The following is a 22,930-nucleotide window of genomic DNA, read 5'->3' as shown; positions in this document are numbered from 1 at the left end:
TATTTTTAGAGATTTATTTTGTATTACTTGGAGCTTGGAAAATATTATTCTAATGTGAATGTACAGCATAGTAGGAAAAATAGCTCAAAAACCTATTTACAAATCTGTGTTCAATTTGAGTTATTTTATAGTCAAAATAACAAATGTCAAAGCGTTATTTAATTCATTGTAATCAGAAACTTCATTTCCCTACCTACGAATAATCAATTTAAGTAATAAATCAATCAAAAACATCATAATTTTACAAATCAGGATACGTGAATGTGTAATTTCCGCGTAGTTAAAATATACATAAGCGTAATTGGATTCGAATTCACTGAAACGTTATCACAATTTTACTATAATATATACATACGAAAATATGTGTACGTAGTATAAATGTATAGATGTTCAAAATCGAATTTGCCAAACACGCCCGGATGATTATCTCGTAATGAACATTACAAACCGAAATACACGCGAACGTATACACATTTACGTATGTATGTATATCGAAGTATGATTATACAGGGCTAAGTGTAAATACGGCCGATCAAATTGATCCAGGTATAACAGATTACGATGGCAAATGAGTCGAAAAGGTAAACTCATCGGAAGGTCCGAGGGTTAATAGTAAGACGATCCCAGCTTCCTGATCCGTGCGTCGGGAAAGCAATTTCCCGAAAGTAATAGCCTTCCCCGTGCTAGATCGATACTACATATTGCACGTATTCAGATGTGTGTTTGTTTGTACCATATTACATATATGTATACATATATTTGAATGGGGAGAGAAAAACCTGGCAAATTTCACGAATATCCGTTTCCTCGTCTGGGGAAAAATTAACTCTGTAACTTTGGGTCGTTTTTCACTCGCTTAATTGAATGTGAGCCTCTAGTTGAAATTAACTGGTACGGATAAGGTGTCTGGATATATAAATTTAGACTCGGATTTCGCTTCTAGTGCGATATAAACACGTGGATGGTTATGTGTGTATGTGCAAAAGTTTGAAAGTTTGCAATGGAACTAATTTCAAAGAGTGAAAATTTACATTGAGCTCACTTCAGATTCGATTAGATGTGTTATAAAGATTATGTATGTGGGTCTTTTAAATGTAATTTTATACCATTTGTGAGTATTAAGTTGGTATTTTAATTATACTATTCGGTTTATTCGGCTTCGCACGGTAGATATTTTCAATAAAAACGGCTTATAGTAAACATGGATTTATTTTTACTAATAGTATTTTCGTCATAGAAAATTTGATTTTTTCGATAACGTCACGGATTCGAACACCCAAAACTTGCATACATACAAAGTCTATTTCGAAATTATATATTAGATGTATATAAAAGATATGTGATCAGTATTTACATGAAAAACTATGTGTATTGAATTGTCAATATTAAAGTATACATATAATAATAATAAAGTACATTTCATTTTTCTTCTCAAATTTAAATGATTTTGGTTAGTTATTTTAATATAACAAATAGTCAATAAAATAATATAAAAAAACAGTTGGTAATTATAAATGATCAGTTATACATATTTTATTTTATTTTAATTTAACATATTTGCCACAGTGACATTACAGAGAACTCGAACGCGTCACTTTGGCAAAGCTGACCATACATCTTTTATTTAAAAGGATCGTCCTTTATTTCATTGGTCTGATCGTTTTAGTAAAATAATACTGACCATTTTGTCAATAAGATAGTTACATATATTGATATACATATGTATGTACATATATCCTGCTGCTGGCGAAACCTTGGACTGGAACCCCAGGTCGATCGTTATCAGAGTTTTCCAATATTTCTGATATTCATTGAAACGGTTACTGTAAAATTGGAATCCCCTTTTCTATCTCACTTGCTAATCTCAAGTTATTCAGCGTTTTAAGGTTCGCTAATGTGATTATAAAATGCTACAAAAGTTTCTCCATAGATGTCACTGTGGATGTTTATATGAATTCGTTGTATAAAATGCTTATGTATATAGATTGTATTGTATCTGTCAAAAAGCACTATGAAATAAAATAAGGCTTGTATTCATGCTCTATGAAATAAAATAAAATATTTACGTACATACGAGTATACATATATTATGTATGTATGTATGTAGGTATAAACACTTGTCAATTAGATGAGTGCTATTTTAAACAAAAACACAGCAAAATAATTATAATTTAGTTTATTTATTAAAGTAAAACAAATATTTAAGTATACAATTTAATATAAAGTTTAATCCTATAATTTATTATAGTATTCCAGCTTTTCCAAGACCGTATGGAGCTTCAGCTAAAGTTTGTAAGTAATATTTACCAGGTTTTGTAGTTTTTTTTAACCAATGTCCCAACAAAGCCTTCGCATTAGTCGTGCACTTTTTATTCTTAAACGCACCCCAGCTGTCACATTTGACAGATAAAAATGCTTTTCGGTTTTTGACACTTTCCATGTAATATCTCACAGCCATCGCATGATGGCAAGACATCATATGACATCCTGGCATCTCTGTACCATTGTTAGGGAAAAAATCAACGTGACCTATAAAATAATGACATTTTGATTTCGTCACAAACAAAAACAACAGTAACCTATTTTAATGTAATCGATTTCTAACCGACTGGAATTGTAACTCCAAGCACTCCCACGCTAGTGCGTATTGCATCGACCAAAATTGCATCAGTTTTCGTCAATTGCATTTCGACCGGTTCTCTGAAGAAGCAAGGACCTGCAGGATCGAGTCCCGTAATTCTGTCGATCTTCTCACCTGTCATGGTGAAGAATTCTTTGCCGACAAAACCACATAAATGAGCACCCAAACTGAGACCAATCATGTGAATATATCCAACGCCACCTGAAATGTTTAAAATTTAAATAATGTATGTACCTATACATATTGTCACGTTCTAATGAAAGATTAAATAAAATTTCCATTTTTTTAAAACTAATTCATTAACTAACCAAGATTTATTTATTACTAGCTTTATTACCCGGCTTCGCTCGGTATTTGTAATATAAAACGCTTAAACACGACTAATCTAATAGTAAACATTTTATTAAATTTATTTAAATACTCATTTGTTTTTTTATTAAATTGACTGTCACGAACAAACAAACATATACATATAGTAAGTCTCTTATAAAAAAATATTTGTACACCCCTGGGGTCTGCGCCCTTTAGGGGGCAGAGCCCTAGGGCTTCGCCATCGGCGTCTGCGCCCCCGGGAACTTCAAATGTTTTGAATCAGAAAAAAGAGAATTATTTGTTCGATGACGTCAGAACAATAGACTGTCGACTATTAATTAAATTGACGAAAAATACATAGGTACATACATACATAGAGAATTTAAATGAGATACGTAACAGTTTCACTTTAACTTTGATTCACTATTTAACTTTGTTCTGCTGCTGATGTGTTGACTGCTACTCTCGGAGTCTCGATGGTATCGACTACCACTCTCGGAGTCTTGATGTTGATGACTACCACTCTCTGATGACTAATTTAAATTCTAACAGTAATGAGTTTATATACTCTTCTTTAAAACAATGAAGTGTTGAAGACACGTGTCGTACAATTTCGGTTAATCAGTGTTTAAAGTGTGCTATAAATCAATGGTGAGTCTTTTCCCTACTGGTTAGTCCACTACATTGATAAGCGAGATACATAACAATATGTACACATGTAAGGTTTTAAAAGATTTGAAAGTGAAACTTCATGGAACTTGACCAAATGCTACATCACCGAAATATATAATATTATAAAAACAATGCACTCACTTGAACGCATGTCAGCAATCACTCTAGCCAATGATTTAGCCATGATTTGAACTGCGACAGTAGAATACAAATAGTTTTCAATCGTCACAATATTATGATCGTACGTCAATACATTTGAATTGCCTAAAGTCTGGATCTCCAAAGCGAGTGCTCTCCCCAAACTGTTATTGGATGTAGAGTCTTCTATATAGCCGTGAATTACTATGACTGTCGGCAAAGTTAAGTCGAATTCGGGTAATTCAGTTAAACATTGACTGGCGCCATTGAACGGACAACGAACCTGAAATCGAAAAATATGTAAGATATATGTATATGTATGTAAATATTTGTATTGAAAATTCAAAATGTTTTTATTCTATTGACAGATAATTTATACACTAATAATCAACTATCGAAATAGTGAAAATAGGCTAAATAAAACCAAATTATGACAATAAGGTATACACATTATTGTCTGCAGTGATTCTTTAACCCTTTGAATGCCGATCGCTTTTGTCAATAATCCCGTGAGCCTGAAATACTTATTATTACTTATTTTTTGAGTATGTATAAACAAGAATACTACCCGCTAAGCCTTTTCAGGTAGCATTGAAAAAAAAATGTTTGAATATGGGTCGTGTAATCCGTGTCAATGTTTATAAATACTTTACACCGGAATTTCTGAATTTATAACCATAGCAGAATTTCTCGACGGAAATCCCTAACTGCTGAGTATTTTAGATTGTGGCTTGGCATTTAGATTGTGAGCATTACATTTTAAATATAATAAAGAAGGTGGAACTATGTAGTTTTGGAAAAATACATTCATTAATAGACTTATTTTGTTTATTTTATATTGTTGCAAGATATATTAGAAAGTCTAAACACACCTTTACAAAACTCTAAATGTTGGCGGTAGTTATCTAGGGTTTGTTTGTATTAGCTATAATTTTTATACCTGCTTTCTATTGGATTTCTAAATACATAATTCTAGTTGGAAATTTGCAGCGTGGCGGGCTTTTAAACAGAAAAGACCTCACCACTCAAAGGGTTAAATATATTTTACTAATAACAAGATAAATCTTATTATTTGCTTCACTCTATATTAGTTCGTCGACATTTCTGCCCGGCAAAAATTTGTTATCTGATTTTGAACCAGTTCCAGTCTTTAGATTACTTTTGAACATGAGGGGTGGGGGGAGGGGGGCTAGCTGACATTGAAGTAAGCTTATGTCTCCAAAAATCGAGATACTCAATAGCTCAAATTTTGCGAAAGAGATAGAACAGGGATTCCAATTTGTTACAATCGTTACAATAAAAATCAGATAAATTCGCAAACTAAGGTGGATGACAATCGAACTTGGAGTCAAATATCCAAGGTCTGGCCAGCAGCACACATCAAGTATAGAACCCGTGACCACACAATTAAAAGCACTACATGCTAACCATTGCTCTATGGTGCTGTTTAATATAATATGTCGAAATACTGCTAATTTTTAATTCAAATGTTACTCTGAATGCGATGCTACTTTATTTCCATTGGGAATTATATTCGACATAAACGAATACATATAGGAAATCGTTCAATGCAACGTTTGGCAAAAGAGAACGCCGGTTGAGAAGCACTGGATTATCTAGTATTTAATGTAACATTTAGCAACTACTTACAGTCTTTTCGTTATCCAAACGCAGATCAAAGAAGGTATGCTGTATTTTCTGATTTACTTTACCTTCTATATTGTCATGCGATATTTTGAATGGAATCCGACCAAGGGGACCTTCGAATTGAAATGTTTTAATAATAAAAGTTAATCTATATTAAAGTTGTATGAGTTTTAAATTTAAAACTGCGTCTCAGTTTCCTCACCGCTTTACATACATATAGTATAATAAATGTACATGCAAAGCAGATTCAGAATAGCAAATATTTAAATTTTTGGTCAGGTATTAATTACAGTCCAGTCACTACATCCAAACATACGAATTTGATCAATATGTAATTTTATTTGATTTGCCAAAATTCCAAATTAAAAATTCGTTTAATTTTGGGTAATAGCTAAAAAAAATTATATGTAAAATTACAAACAATCTGTCATAAAGTAAATTTAACATTTAACTGTATAAAATTACATATTAAATATGAGAGTCTGACAAATCAATTTACATATGTACGAACTGCTATCAATGTAAAAACTGACCATTTTTATAATAGCTGACCATTTAAAATATAAAGCCACCGACCAATCAGAATTTAATCTGATTTGCAGTTTTTCTAGGCACGTACATACATATGTATTTAAAATAATAATATAAATAATGATACTATAAATTCTATACGTACAATTAAGAAAATAAAAAAGAGGTTCTAGTGGCCTTGTAAGATCAATTTGCATTTTGATACTTTGAATGCATCCAGCAATAATGAAGAACTGCAAAATAATACTCATCTTTTTCATTGTGATTTCTGTAAAAATCATTTATAATATATTATATGTATGTTAAAACCATTAAGAATAACCGTAGCCTGAAAAAGTGCAAACAGGATCTTTTCTTAGGCAAAAACCAAATGATCGCAATCAGATCAGAGAGCGGAGTAATAATTAGGAATAGAGAAGAAATCACAGACAGAGTTTACACGTTCTATGCAAAACTATACGAGAACAAAAACGGCCAATTCCCCGCTCCGGAATCGACACACGGCCAAAGGGTTCCTGCAGTATTGCCTAGCGAAGTAGAGGCCGCGCTAAAAACTGCAAAGAACGGTTAAACTCCAGGGGAAGATAATATTCCCGTTGACTTACTAAAATGTGGCGGCCCCCCCTTAATTAATATCTTAGCTAGGCTTTTCAGAAAATGCATCCAGAACCAAGCTATACCAGAAGGATGGAATAACGCAACTATCATTTTAATACACAAAAAAGGCGACAAAAACGATATCAAGAACTACCGACCCATTAGTTTACTTTCAGCGGTCTACAAGCTCTTCACGAAGGTTATTACAGAAAGGCTGAAAAATATCCTCGACGAGAACCAACCTATAGAGCAGGCAGGGTTTAGGGCAAATTTCAGCACAATGGACCACCTCCAAGTAGTTGGCGAACTAATCGAGCGCGCCAACGAATATCAAAGGCCATTGTGCCTAGGTTTCGTCAATTATGAGAAAGCCTTCGATACAGTTAGCCATAATGCAGTACTTAACGTTCTACAAACACAGGGAGTGCCGGAACCCTATGTGGGACTGTTAGCTGCAATATATAAGAATGCCACAGCTTCGGTTAAAATTTTTTCAGGTACAGATAGATTTAGCATAGGAAAAGTAGTAAGACAAGGAGATACAATCTCGCCCAAGTTATTCAATGCGGTGCTTGAGGGAGTTTTCAGGAAATTGGATTGGGACGCAGCCGGAGTAAGCATCAACGGTCGCTTCTTGAGTCACCTTCGGTTCGCAGACGATATAGTTTTAATAGCTCGTGATTCAGCTGACCTACTTAACAGACTAACACAGCTGGACAGGGAAAGTAGAAAAGTAGGATTAAAAATTAACGTAGATAAGACCAAACTAATGTTCAATAGTTATTGCATGCCTGATAGCATCCCATTAGATGATAAACCAGTAGAAGTAGTAAATAATTATTTATATTTAGGTCAAATAATTGACATGTCTGGTAGTAAAGATGAAGAGATAAAGAGACGTATGAAATTAGGATGGAGTGCATTTGGACGGATGAATGCTGTTTTTAAATCAAAAATGCCACTCTGCCTGAAGAAAAGGATCTTTGATCAATGCGTTTTGCCAGTGATGACGTATGGATGTGAAACTTGGAAACTGAACGCCAAGATGCTAAATAAAATCCAATGCACTCAAAGAGTATGGAACGCTGTATGCTTGGCATAACGAGGAAAGACAGAAAGCAGAACACGTGGGTGAGAAGTATGACAAGGGTAGTGGACATAGTGGATAGAGTGAAGAGATTGAAATGGCAATGGGCGGGTCACGTAGCTAGGAGGATGGACGGAAGGTGGACAAAAGAAGTGCTTGACTGGTACCCGAGAGAATGCAAAAGAGTAAAAGGAAGACCGCAAGGAAGATGGGTGAACGAAATTAGAAAAATGTGCGGACTGAGATGGATGAGTGTTGCGCAAAACAGAGACGAGTGGAAGCGTGTTGGAGAGGCCTTCATCCAGCAGTGGATGGCGAATGGCTGTAAATAATGATGATGATATGTATGTTATCAAATTTAGAATTTGGAACAATTTCATTTTTCCAATTTTTAAATTGGTCGACGAGTGGTAAGGGTTAAAAATTGTAATATAAATTTTTAATAATATTTGATTGTTGAATCCAAATCATTCAGATTTATGCGAAAGTTATACAATTCTTTTAATTTTTTTATATCTGCATTGATCTTTAACCCAGCTTGTTTCATTGATATTCAAAAACACGCATTTTGCAATCGATAATGTTACGTTATCGACAAAAGGTGATTTTGCAAATTAAATAAAATATTTTTCTGTACATTTCTGCATATAAGATAGACTTATCTGAACTCACAATAAAAAAAGCAATCAGTTTTTATTCCAAGACATTTTATGAATGTAAATTTTTAATTAAAAAATTAACAATGTATCGCAATTTTTATACTAACGAACATTAAGTAAAAAAAAAAAATTAAAAATGCTCAGGTTACAGTTACTTTGTAATAAAAAACTAATCTAGAGAAAAATGAAATCCCTGAACGTTAAACTCTTCACGACAAAATTTTCCGGACTGTTTATATTGTACTTTATTACATTGTCTCATTTTTAGTTTATCGTTTATTCAACTAAATAATTACAGGTACATAAATGTATGTATATTGATTCAATTTATTGTGTCATAATAAAATGAGACAAATTTTGAATCACTATTTCTTCTCTTCATTGAATTTTTTTAAATCAGAAAGGTACATTTTCGATTTGTCCACATCTATGTACATCACGTGTATGGTAATTTGTCGAACTTTGGTAAAAAAAATTGAATTAATTTGATGTTACGCTTCATCTACTACAAAACACACACAATTTTGATTAATTTAATTAGATTTTAACATTGAAAGTGATGGAAATTGTGGAAAAATAACCTTTTAATTCGAACCTGTCTATGTTCTGTGTTCCAAGCCGCGTTCCATAGCTCACTGATATATAAAATATCAAGACAGTTTCATACATATTTATGAAATCATGTTAAAATAAAAATCATATTGTAATTTTTCAACGAAAAAATATATATACACAATTTATTTTGCATTTTAATTCGATTCCTAAAAGAAAGAGTGAGTTTTTTGTTTATAATGGAACAAAGAGCACATATACATATGTATTTTTAATACATATGTACACCCTATGTGTGTGTGTAGGATTTCATTCATGAAGGGATTAATAAGTAAGGGTAATTAATAAGGCCCGTTTGGCGCTAAATTCCCAAAAATTGACCCAAAAATTCCAACTTAATCATACATATTCATACGTTGCATACACTTGTAAATTTTTGAGGTTTAGAAAATACACTAAAATGTATCTCGACCTTAATAAAACACATTTTTAGCTTGTAAAAATACAAATTAAAGCGTATTTATTCAAATAGTATAAAATTTTATGTTAACATTCCAGATTTGCCCAGTCCATATGGAGATTTGGCTAAAGTTTTCAGATAATATTTACCAGGTTTTGCATTGCTTTTTAACCAATGTCCCATTGAAGCCTTCGAGTCGTTGGAGCAATCTCTATTTTTAAATGCAGACCAACTCTGGCATTTGACAGACTTAAATGCATTGCGCCTTTTGACACTCTCAATGTAATAAAATACGGACATGGCGTGATGGCAAGGAAACAAATAGCATCCTGGCATGAATGTGCCATTGTTTGGGAAAAAATCCAAATGACCTATAAAAAAAATCCTTAATTAATGCTTAGAATATACAAAAATGCAGGTCAAAGTTTACTCCGACATTTCGGCGCTGACAAAATTGCGCTAATATTTCGACGCGTGACATTTCAGCGCAGCGTCATTTATGGATTTGTCATCGGATTAAAAAAATACTTGATGATTGTACTTAATATATTTGATGCGGAGGGTTCTGATTTTATATTGGAGTGGTCACGGTTCGATTCCCACTACATAGTAGCTGTTTGCTAGACCTTGGTTTGTGACTCCAGTTCAATCGCTTCCTTTCAGATTTTGCAAATTTTTCTGAATTTCATTGAAACAGTTCCTATAAATTGGCATTTCCGTTCCAATCACTCTTGCAAATCTCAAATTATTCAGAGTCTTGAGGTTCGCCAATTTCTATAATAAAATTCTAAATAGATGTCACTGTGGATGATGTTTGTATGAATTCACATTGTATAAAAATACTTGTATTAATTGTATTGTATATGTATTAGTACACTCGTCGCTTTGGATCGATCTGTTAAGGCAAATAAACGAATGTACATACATGTTCGATTGAAATAAAAATAAATAAATCATTCGCTTCTCGTGACACATTAACTGAAGTTATCGACCAATGGAAATTTACATAAATATAACGATATAAAAATTATTCGTATTGACATTTAAAAAATCACTAGAAGAACATTTAATAATAGTTTGATTTAAGAATCTATAAAAGTGCATCTTCTCATTTGCATTCTTCACTGTATGTACATATGTCCATATGTTCGATGAATGGAAATACTCCACTGACCGCCTTAAATAGACATTAAATTTATTAATTATTTAATTATTCTTATTATTATTTATTATTATTATTATTTATTATTATTTATTATTATTATTATTTATTATTATTATTATTTATTATTATTATTATTTATGTATTATTATTATTATTATTATTTATTATTATTTATTATTATTATTATTATTATTATTGTTTATATATTTATTTATGTATTTTTCTATATTTTCTATTCAATAATATTGTATTTATTGTCTATATGTATATATTATTTATATGGGCGTTGGAGGTTGCACTATTCTCCTATTCTCCCTATCGTTTAGAATGAAAGTTATTATTATTATTATTATTTTAAAACAAACTAAAATACCAATATGTAGTTTAGATTATTCATTGGACAGCTCTCTATCATTAGCCCGGATAGTGGTAATATATTGTAATATTTATTTATTTTGCAAACAAATTTTGTTTTTCTTGTTAAGATTAAATTTTTTGATACCCTCAAATGACGCTGCGCCAAAATGCCGGTGCGCGGTAATGTCTTTCGCCGAAATGATGCCGCGCTCAGTTGTACCGATCTGAAATCTCGGCGCGATTTTGTCCGCGCGAAAATGACGGGAAACCAGACGCAAGACATCTGGGCGCAAATACATACATATATAAGAATGATAATTTTTTAAACAAAAGGCTAAAATTATTTCTATTGCATATTTGATTAATTATTTCGTCACTTTTATTTTGTATGTATTTGCCAAGTTTCTTCCGGGTCCAGAATAGACTTCTTACCGACTGGATCAGTGATTCCATACCATCCCACGTTTGTGCGTATGGCATCGACGAATTTTGCATCAGTTTTCGTCAATTTCCTTTCTTGAGGTTCTTTGAAGAAGCAAGGTCCAGCAGGTTCGAGCCCTGTGATTCTGTCGATCTTTTCTCCTGTCAGTTTGAAAAATTCTTTGCCGATGAAACCACATAAATGGGCGCTTAAGCTGAGACCGATCATGTGAATATATCCGACGCCTTCTTTAATTTAAAATAAGAAATTTGAGTATGGGTCAAATTTGAGTTCAATGCACTACTTCTACTTAAATTGCACTTACTCGAACGCATTTGAGCAATCACTCTCGCCAATGACTTCCCTATAATTTGAATTGCCAAGGAAGAATAAAAATAGTTTTCAAACGTCACAGCATTGTGATCGTACGTCAACACATTTGAATTGCCCAAATTTTGTATCGCCAAAGCGGTTGTTCTCCCCAAACCATCTTTGCAATCGGAGCATTCTAAATGTCCGTGAAATATTATGACCGTCGGTAAAGATATGTTGAAATCGGGCGATTGAGTTAAACATTGACTGGCGCCAATAAACGGACAGTGAACCTGAAATCAAAATAATAATATATATATATAAAAACGGACGCGATATATGTATGTATGTTTGCGAGTATGTGGCGGACGCGTCAACCAACAACCAACTCCTGATATTGAGCGCCGAGCGACGTCAGCGTCAGATACGCTGCGCCGGAGCGTACACACATACACACATCCACGAAGACACACACACACATTCATTCATCATTTACTGGTATTTACTGAGAGTGACATTTTTTCGATTTGCCGGTTAACCGGTATACTGGTACTGCAATCTCTATCTCCAGTGGGGTGAGATTCATTCATTTAAAAACTTTTGAATATCTTTGCACTTTGCAACGACCCCATTCACTAATTATCGAAATTTTTGTCGATATTCGTAATGGTTTTTATAATCGATTGAGGAACGCTATATCGAATTTTAGTTATATTGTACAGGCAGCGGATACTCATTAGAGCAATATGGTTTTTGGCGTTATGGCTATTATTAACTTCGTAGAAAAAGCATTTTTTTGCTGTCTTACTTTCAACACTGTTAGAACTGTATTGTACAGAGACGTGCTAATGATTTTGGTGCCCTAGGCAAATAACAAAAAATCGCTCCTTTGTCTTTGTTTAATAGCTAAAAACATAATTAAACAAATAATATTATTATGAATATTAATTATTGTATTTAGATCGTATTCACATAATCTTTTTACCCTCGTAAAAAGTAGATATAGTTTTCTGAAATCACTATTGTCGGGCTTAAATCCAATGTTAAATAAAATGATTTGCGTGGATGGGTACCCACTAACTAAAGGAATAAGCTTTTCAATGAACTTTTAATAAATGTATTGTTCATGTTATATTTTTCGTCGTAAGAAAGTTTTACTTCACGCTTCGGGCGCCCTTCAGATTTTTGCGGCCTTGGCAAATGTCCTGTTGCCAATGCCTTGGTACGGTTCTGGTATTGTATTTTGAGATTGCCCTAACGAGTATTGGTTCTTTACTCGTGTGCTTTATTTAAAATATAATATTTTTCGATTGAAAGATTCTACAGCTAAATATCTGATTAAGAACAATTTTTTTAACGGCTCATTGATGTGTATATACATATGTGTAATATCTAAATAAATCACAGAACGGTACAATTAATGCAAAATTAAAAAAATATATTGTTTAATTGCTCAGTTAACTTGTGCCCAATTGTCTTTCGCCTAGTTTATAAAATTCAACGATTAATTACCTTTTTATTGTTGTCCAAGCGCAGATCAAAAAATGTGTGGCGTAATCCTATTTTAACTTTGCCTTTAATATTTTCATACGATATATTGAGTGTTTTTCGAGCAAATGAACCTTAAAATTAATACATGTTTTAATATGTAAAATAATATCATAATTTTGTAAATAGGTTTTTGAGCTATTTGTCCTATTATGCTGTACATTAACATTAGAATGATATAATACTATGATTACTAACAAAATTAAATTAAAATTGTAAAATAGAAAGTGATCAGTAGATCAGTAGCTATTAAAATAGATGTAAGATGTATTGTGAACATAATTTCGTAATAATAAAAAGCCTTTAAAAAACAAAATAATATCATATAATACAGATATCATAAGCTAATAATATTTTATATAACATAATATTTCAAATATGCGTATTACTTATTAACATGTGTTCATGTATTATACACGTAAAAAAATGAAATTATTGAAAATGCAATGCATACAATCACCAAAAGCTGATTGAAAATAACTTTGTAATAAATTCGTAGAATCAGACTGCATTTCAATACTTTGAATCCAACCAGCAATAATGATAGACTGCAAAATAATATTCATCTTTTTCCCTGTGATTTTCTGCAAATAGAATTCATTTTTAATTATATTAACAGATTTATTTCCCATTTTATTGGCTTTGTTTTTTTTGTTGTATCTGATTAAGTTTGCTGAACCCAAATATTAAATGAAAACGGTCATATTCCTGTTAACGATGCGTATTAATTGAATATAAAAAATATACATATTTTATATTATAAATATGTGGTGGCGTGTAATTTATACAAAAAATATGTTAAAACTATTTTTTAAAAACTGCATGATTTAGTGCACGTTGAAATTTTAGTAAATGTGTTTCATTGATATTTAAAATCACTTATTTAGAGTCGACAGTTATGTTTCAAACAAAAAGCAAAATGTACAACATGAAATTTAATATATGCAGCTATGTATGTTCAAAATAAAATTGCTTACTTTTAATTGATGAAATCCAACTAATAAATTGTCAAATTCGAAATAATTCATAGGAAAATATAAATACTGATAGGTATTATTAAAATAATTATAATGCAATTTTATTAGGAATCAACGTTGATTTCCTCGGCAACTGCAATATCATTTGCATACATGTGTACATATTTTGCTAATTCAAATGGTCGTTTACATAAGATTAACCAGATCTAACAAGGACAAACAGGGGTCAACGTTTTTAGTTGAATCATATAAATATGAAGCATAAGATTAATTGAAATCACTATATAATCTGTTAAATGGAATTTTACAAACAGGATACATTTTCATAATATATGTATAATAATTTTTTGGGAGTCTTTAATTATAATCGAAAAATCGTATTTATGTTGGCGTTAGTTCGGAATGATTTTTTTTAAGTCAAAAGCACCTGCGATTTTCTAATTTTATAGAATAGACATTTTGATCAATCCAATAAAATTATGTAAGTATATACCGACCAAAACACTTAACTAATTACTGATACATATGTACAAATGTAGTAACTAACTATTAACTGTAACTAAAAACTGGTCAAAAATTTTGTTGCCATGCGTATGTATGTACCTTTATATAACTGACTCAACTGACTGTATTCTGCTATATTTGTATAATATTCAGATTATATTTTTACATGACCGTAATACATATTTAGAAAAATAGTATATATATAGAAAAAAAATATATAAAATCAAATTTACAAATTTTTATTTTAATTCAACGCCTCGGGTGAAATTTTTTCAATAAATAGCATGATTAATTCATAAAATAATAGAATGTCGATTATTATATTCAATACGATATTTCAGTCGTATGAATTATCTAAAATAAAAATTTTTTTTCTATTGAAAAAATGCCTAGGGAGAGGGGGTGGTTTGACCCTGTGTTAAAAGCCCTCCCTTAAAAAACTTTCAACACTGTTAGAACTGTATTGTATTTTGAGATTGCCCTAACGAGTATTGGTTCTTTACTCGTGTGTTTTATATAAAATATTATATTTTTCGATTGACAGATGCTACAGCTAAATATCTGATTCAAAATATTTTTTTTAACGGCTCACTGATATGTATAATACATATGTATAAACATATCTAATATATAATTTTGAAAGAGACTTTGTATATATATATATGTATTGTTGGTTCGTAAATCCGTGACGTCATTGATTTTTTTTCAATTCAAAGGATTCAAAGTCTACGGGGGCGAAGCCTCTAGGGCTGTGCTACTCAAACTTTTTCAGCTGGCGGACCAGTATATATTTTTCAGTAATTCTCACGGACCAGCATCATATTTTAAAATAAAAAGGTTATATGTATGTATATGTATATGGTTGAAAACTTGTAAACAAATAAAATAAAAAAAAATCTAAGTAGTAAAATTTATTTTATTGAATTCAAAGAAGTACAATATGTATATACTTAGACAAAGATAAAAATGAAAAATAAAAAAAAACTAATGAGACATATGTACATATGAGCTTGTTTGTTATTAGATAACTTATCCAGTCGTGGTTTAATCGAAGACTATGCCACACGCAATGGATCAAAAATATCCACACTATTACGATGTTTTGTTTTAATTATACTCATGGTTGAGAAACCAGTATCGCAAAGGTAAGTTGATGCAAATGGTAAAATAGTTTTCACTGCAAGTTCATAAAAATATGGGAATTCTACTTTTAATCTGATCCAAAAGCCTGCAAGTGAAGTTGTGGTTTCAAAACATTTTTTTTTTTAATTCTTGATTTGTAGTCAGAACAATTAGTTTATCTTCCAAATTAGGTGATATTTCATCATTCCATGGAAAAAATTGATTTCGTATCCATCCTTTTCCCTTTCGTGGATCGTCATCTGGTGGAAAATAGAAATCGAATCGCTCTGATAAATTTGTCAAATGACAACGATTATATCGCGCAAAGACGTCATATTAAATGCTCCTCTCCTCCTTCGTAAATAATATCAGCCAAATTGTGAAACAGGTCAAAGCAATCGTTTGAAACATGGATCTTCCATTTTTTTTTAGTTTAGTTTCAACTCATCTGTATTGTCTGCCATTGTGAAACAAGATGACATTCTTCCTTGCATGGATAAGTTAAGGTCATTCAAAATGCAAAATATATCTGTCAAATAAGCTAGCTTGGCTAACCAGTCTATATTTTGAAATAGTTCTGACATAAGCTATTGTTTTATGTTTTTAATTACGTCTTTCTTCGGGGACCAGTAATGAGCCGCGGACCATAGTTTGAGTAGCACTGCTCTAGGAGCAAAGGCTCCGGGGGCGCAAGCAACAGATTCTGGTATACATATAATTTCGAAAGAGACAGTATATATGTATGTTTGTTTGTTCGTGACAGTCAATTTAATAAAATAAAGAAATGGGTATTCAAATAAATTTATATAAAATAAAACTATTCAAATAAATTTAATAAAATGTTTACTATTAGATTAGTCATGAAATATTACAAATAACGAGCGAAGCCGGGTAAAACCACTAGTGTATAATATTTAAATAAATCACAGAATGGTACAATTAATGCACAATTAAATTATTTCTCAAAAAAATACATTGCTTAATTGCTCAGTTAACTTGACCGTAATAAATATTTAGAAAAATACATAAAATCAAATTTAATTTTTTTATTTTAATTCAATGCCTCGGTTGAAATTTTTTCAATAAATATCCAATACAAAGCTTGATTAATTCATAAAAATAAAGAAATGTCTACTATTATAATCAACACGATATTCCAGTCTTATGAATTATCTAAAAAAAAACATTTTTTTCTATTGAAAAAACGCCTGTGGGGGGGGGGGTTGCGTTTGTGTTAAAGCCCTCCCTTAAAGTCCTGGCTATATATACATATATCCGTGTTGTTTTATATTACATTTATATTTTATATTATTAAAAAAAAATTATTTTAAATTTATTCACTTATGTATATGTAGGTACATATGTATAGGTACATACATATATGTAGTTATTTGATGGTCTTATATATGTTATTGTAATACCTATTGTTGTTTTTGTAAATAAATAAATAACGAAGTATCAACTTATTGCTAAGCTTTTAAAATTTCGTTTAAATATGAGATTTTATTATTGAATTAATTGAACATTACAAAAAATTACCTTTTAATTCGATTCCGTATACAACACTGCTTTGTGTGTTTCAAACCGTGTTCCGTAGCACATTGATGTGTGTCGAGACGAAATCTCATATATAATATACATATGTATACTAATACCGATTTATATTTGTGTAAAATTTTCATGTAGCATATTTAAGAATGGCTTCTTAGTTATAAAATTAATAAATTACACGCATTTTTTTATTTCAATATTCAAATAATAGGAGTACAACTTTTATTAACCACACTAAGTTTAAATATGTATCATCATCGATTCATCATAACGTATTGTTTTTTACTCATTGCAACGTGTAACATAATGAAAAAATGCTCTTTCGATTGCATTTTAACTGTTTGAATTTCAGCATGTACGAGATATTCATGGGGTTGCGCAGATGACATTGCGATGTACATTAATGATTGGCAATTCTTAAAATTGAGTTGGATCTTTCTGGCAAGTTTAAAATGGCAAAATCCGAGACAAAAGTATTAAATGAGCATGCGGGCGCTTGGTTTGCAATCGTTTGCAGCGCAGGGATATTTATTATAAAGTTTTCTTTTTGACTAAAATTAACTTGAACGCATATCTCTTCAAATTGCAATTTTCATTTTTTACGTCTAGTGTCTTTATATTTATGATTTTCAGTAAGAATATTAGAATCTTTTTCAATTTCACTGAATTGATTTCTCGTATTTTGAATAAACTCTGAAAGCGGTTTTATCAATCTTGTTCCTAACAACAAACTGTGCTGCATATTTTGTACTGATTTATTTGTAGCATTGATGCACTGTAACAATTTATCACACAAAGTAGTTAGTAATGCAGTCTCATATTAATCGAAATAAACTGTCAATTTTTTTGCCTCCAGTTTTCCCATAGGTTTTTCAAATACGAACGTACTGATTTTAATAAGAGCTTCTTTAATATTTTGATTTTAAAACAAAAACAGCCTCTGCTCTAGACGCCCATCGAATACTATTAATTCTTTTTAAATATTGGTTATTCAAAATATTACTTAAAAAAATATTCCATCGTTAAGTCGATGATGAAAAAAAAACACAAATTTGATCAAAAACAGAACGAAACAAACAAAGATAAAAAACAGATCGCCAATATCTCCGTTCTGTTTTTTTTTCTAAGTTTGTATCTATACGCCCATTAATCGATATCCGTTTTTGGAAAGTTAACTTCGATTTGAAATGAACTACGTGTTATGTTTTTCCAATCGTTAAATCCTGTTAACAATTTAGTTTTAGCTTGTGAAAATAGTTTACATACAGAACAATAAATGGATTTGCTTTTTTCTGAAAATATCAACCTGTGTCGGAGTCCTTTATTACCATTTGCTTTTACACAATTAAAATTTGATTCATAGATATTTTTATACTATGTTCGGTTTCTCTTTGTATACTCTACTTTTATTTTTTTTACGTATGGCACGGTTTATTTATTAAAAAAAAAGAATAATTTTTTCAGATATATGCTCTGGCCACAATCATTTTTACCTTTACTTTCTTCCTCATTTTCTTTTTCAGAAAACTGTTCTTCAGTACTTTCTGGGATCAGTTCTTCAGACGTTGTAGAATGCTGCTCATTAATTTTTCCAAAGGGGTGTTCATGTTCTTCTACAGGGCTGCGTTTCGATCCTTTCCAGTGGTTGGTCTTCGTTCCTTTCAGACAGCTGCTCATCAGTTCTTATATAGGGCTGTTTTTCGGCCCTTTCAAGAGGTTGATATTCATTCCTTTCAGGGAGCTGCTCTTCAGTTCTTTCAGAAGACTGTTCTTCAAGTTGTGCCAATATTCTGCCATTTTTAATGTAATTAATTAGCGAATTCTTTTGTAGCAGTGAAATTTATCTAGAAAGGCCAAACAATCGACGACGGCGAGAGCAATTATCGCAAAGCTTTATACTTTACATAAAAAAAGTAGTAAACTCCAAAATGCATAGGAATTTCCGAATTATAATTTTTCTCAGAACGATTTGGAGGCCCCTTAAATTTAGAGGCCACAGATATGTGCCAATTTTGCTGTTCGATAGTCCGCCACTGATGTTACATATGTATGTACATGTACCCAAAAAAATATTAAAAAATTGGAATAACTTAATTAAATAGAAGAATGCGTGCAAGACATTGAAAATACTGGAAAGGATATTTTTTTAATGTAATTACATACATATTATACACATATGTAGTATGTATGTACATATGTAGCAACTTATAAGTGAATTTAAAAAAATTACATTTTCGTTTTCATCCAAATGGAGATCAAAGAAAGTGTTGGCTAATTTCAAATTCTACCTTCAAATACTCTACCTTATATTTCTATATATTTCTATACGATATTTTGAAGACTTTTCTTTGAAGCGTATCTTAGCGTTGCAATTCACATATATATTTGCAATTCACAATTGCCTATTTTTTTATCAGAAATACCCAACGAAGCCAGAATTTTTTTAAACTTATTTAAATTGTATTATTATATTATATATAGATTTAGTACATACATACATACAATCGCTTATAGTCATTTGAACGATAGATCTTGAAAACCAATCTGCATTTTAATACTTTTAATACAACCAGCAATAATGAATAGCTGCAATAGACATAAATAAAAAGCTTTATTTTTTTATTAATTGATTAGTAAATAAATAAAACACCAAATTGATTTATTTTAAATGAAACTGGAGTGCTTAGCTTGAGCTTAAATATACTACTTTTGATTTGCTATAAAATACGTAATAAAATATATCGATCTAACAATTACAGTTTTAATTTTTATTGTTCAAATATATAAGTCAACGATTTAGTCTTGAATAACACATAAAAATATTTAAAGCATCTACAATACAATAATTCTGTAATAAAATCTGAACTACTAAGGAATGAAATCCTTGACCGTTAAACTTTTCAAGACCAAGTTTTCCGCAGTGTGTGCACTTTATTACAATGTCTCGTTTTAACTTTATTGTTTATACACTGCAAACTGCAACTGTGTCTAGTATATATAATATTATAGAGTAAAATAAATATTTTAACGAACAGTGCTGATGATTAACACAGAAAATCGTCGTTTCATCTGCCATTGCTATCCAACGATTTTCCAAACCGAGGGTATATAATATGAACGATTTTCCGAGGCGTTCAAATTTACACATAGCACATTCGTTCTCGTTATAGCAGAAATTTTTTGACAGATTTCAATTAGCGAAAGCCTATTTAGTTTGGCGTAACGAGTTATTAATTAATCCACTGCACGAGCATCAATTAAGCTAACGTCAGATTTACATATATTCAAATTTGACCACACTTTTAGTTGAATATTATACATGCATACATATGTATATATTTTATATATATGTGCATCCGTGAATGTTTTATATGAAATAATTTTTTGTTCATATTAAAAGTACGTGACTAAATTTGGACTATAATTAGACGAGAGTATCGATTTTGCAACATTTGAAAATAAAAAAGAAAATTGTGTGGTGAAGTCGATTCAAGAATACATACTTGGATAAGTTTTCCCCACACACAAAAAAAAAAACTTTCTTTTGGCAGTGAATCTCTTTAAGCTGGAAATAATACTAGACGTAGGTATCATCGCAAAAAAAGAAGAAAAATACAAGATATCTCAAACAAAGTGTCTAACTTACTTTAAGGGTCAATATATTACAATATATGTATATATATATGTATACATATGTATGTAACATGGTTATTTTGAATGTGCAAATATATTTTATTTGGAAGTATCAAAGATTTCATAATCCCTGCATATATTTAGAGCGTGTTTTCTTTATTAGCAAAAATGAAAAAGAGGCAACAGAAATTTAATACGGTTCTTGTGATATTGTCTTCATAGTATATTTACATACGATTGTTATAAAAGCACTGAAAGGAAACACACGTCTTTAGAAATGTATTTCAAAACGCTTAAAACAATGCTTGTTTTGTTGTCGAGAGAGAATTTAACTCTTCAGTGACTGAAAATGTTATTTCAAAACATCCAAAGACATTTATAGTTATATTTGAAGCAATAGGAAATTCCATAGAAGATTTTCAAATATTAATCAAAGTGGTCCAAAATGTTTCACCCTATAAAAAAAAGAAGTTTCTTTTCTAATTACAGCTTTTTATTGTTTCTTATTTTTTATAATTAAATTAAAACACATAAAAATTTGTTTCTTTAACAAATAATAAATTAAAAAAATAAAATAGCATATTATTAAAAGACATGGAAAGGAGGTTGCGTCGGGGTTGGTTCGCTCATTTGCGCTAATATTAGATATTCTCGTCAGATGAGAGCATTTCTCACGTCCCTTCTACCATCCCCTGCTTATGTTTTATTCCTGAGCCACCCCTGAAAATACGTGTGCTTTCCTCTGACGCTTTTCCGCTTGTTTTTCTTTCGTAATATTAGCGCATCAAACGAATTAATGCGAGGTTGACTACGAAAAGCGCATACAAAAGTCAAGAATTGATATACGCGCAATTTCAATATGAACAAGATATTTGTATTCAGTGAGTTCCGGCTGTTCCAAAACGTATTCCACGGTACACTGATGTTACTCAAGATGTGATTATATATTAAAAATGATATTACACATAAAAGTACTAAAGTTTTTTATTGACTTTTCAATTCGACTTTGAAAAACAATCGTTTTTGTAAAAAAAATTAGCAATCACATTTTTCATATATGGACTTATATGTACATATGTATATATTATTTATGTATGAAATTTTTTGCATAATTTTACACCATATATGTGTAGATATGTTCCAGGTACAAAAAAATAAATGGATACAACATATGTATATGTATAAATATATCATAAATGTATACAATTGCAAAGTGATATATCAGATTAAAAAGGGGGAAAATTAGGCTAGTTTAGAATATTAAAATTTAGATTGTGTAAGGTTTAATTAGTTTAGATTCTCCCTGCCATCCCATGAGTTGGCAACAGTAGCCTGTGTTTGGGATGGCCACACTCTGGCCGAGAGTTTTTACCGCGAAAACCAGGAGCGAGCCGTCTCGGCCATTCGCACTTCAATCGTCAAAGGGTACAGGCGTGCCCTCCCCCCTCTATCTCTCCCGAGCCGTCTCCATCGCAGACGCGCCCAGATATCAGCCATCTTGTTGAAGAACCGCGGGACGGTTGAGTTCCAACAGTTCATCTCCTGTATCTCCACGCAGCTTCCTACCCCCGTGCGGGTTAACCTTTCCGTGGTAGCCAAGGGCTCCGGAAACCCCTAGAAGCATCAGCCGCTGGAAGACCGAGACGAGGACTTCTGATCAGGAACCTAACGAAAATTACACGACATCCCAGGTCAGTCAATCTGTTCCCTTTGACCCCCACCACGGAACGAACGCACCTGGAAGAACGAAAAAACGTATCCCTGTACGCCCAGTAACTGTCCCATCGAGAGAGTTATATTCCCGCGTAAAATACGTCTGTTACAATAATAATTTATTATTAATAATTGTATTTATGTATTCATCAGTGTATGTAGTTTTATCATGTGTTAATTTTCCTTGGGTCTTTTCCTACATTGTGTAATTTATTCGAATCAAAAATAGTCCGATTGACGAATAATAATAAAATTCTGGTATATATAAGACATGTATTTGAGCCAGTTGCGTGGTTCGGTGATGGCGTTGATATTAAGCACCGAGAGGTCA

The 22,930-nt window shown here is 31.4% G+C and overlaps 1 protein-coding gene across 1 annotated transcript; it reads right to left on the bottom strand.

Annotated features, from left to right (window-relative positions):
- Nucleotides 1–2,242: 2,242 nt before the first annotated feature.
- LOC143917357 (uncharacterized) lies at nucleotides 2,243–18,930 on the bottom strand. The gene is made up of 9 exons (XM_077438837.1): nucleotides 18,747–18,930; nucleotides 13,064–13,173; nucleotides 11,565–11,844; nucleotides 11,251–11,487; nucleotides 9,446–9,667; nucleotides 5,414–5,523; nucleotides 3,767–4,046; nucleotides 2,606–2,842; nucleotides 2,243–2,529 (listed from the first exon to the last, which is right to left on the bottom strand). The coding sequence occupies exons 1-9, from the start codon at nucleotides 18,928–18,930 to the stop codon at nucleotides 2,243–2,245; spliced, it is 1,947 nt and encodes a 648-aa protein (XP_077294963.1).
- Nucleotides 18,931–22,930: the final 4,000 nt, after the last annotated feature.

The sequence above is a fragment of the Arctopsyche grandis genome, chromosome 9 (genome assembly GCF_051622035.1).
Source record: "Arctopsyche grandis isolate Sample6627 chromosome 9, ASM5162203v2, whole genome shotgun sequence".
NCBI classification, from domain to species: Eukaryota; Metazoa; Arthropoda; class Insecta; order Trichoptera; family Hydropsychidae; genus Arctopsyche; species Arctopsyche grandis.
Note: the sequence above shows the minus strand (reverse complement) of the source record. Positions and strands in the feature narration are given on the sequence as shown.

Excerpts from the sequence above, each read along its gene's own strand:
- LOC143917357 (XM_077438837.1), bottom strand. The coding sequence starts at position 18,930 with ATGAGCAGCTGTCTGAAAGGAACGAAGACCAACCACTGGAAAGGATCG. Across the intron at positions 11,845-13,063 it reads GCTTGGACAACAATAAAAAG|GTTCACTGTCCGTTTATTGG; the intron begins GTAATTAATCGT and ends TTTTGATTTCAG. Across the intron at positions 11,488-11,564 it reads GATTGCTCAAATGCGTTCGA|AAGGCGTCGGATATATTCAC; the intron begins GTAAGTGCAATT and ends TTTAAATTAAAG.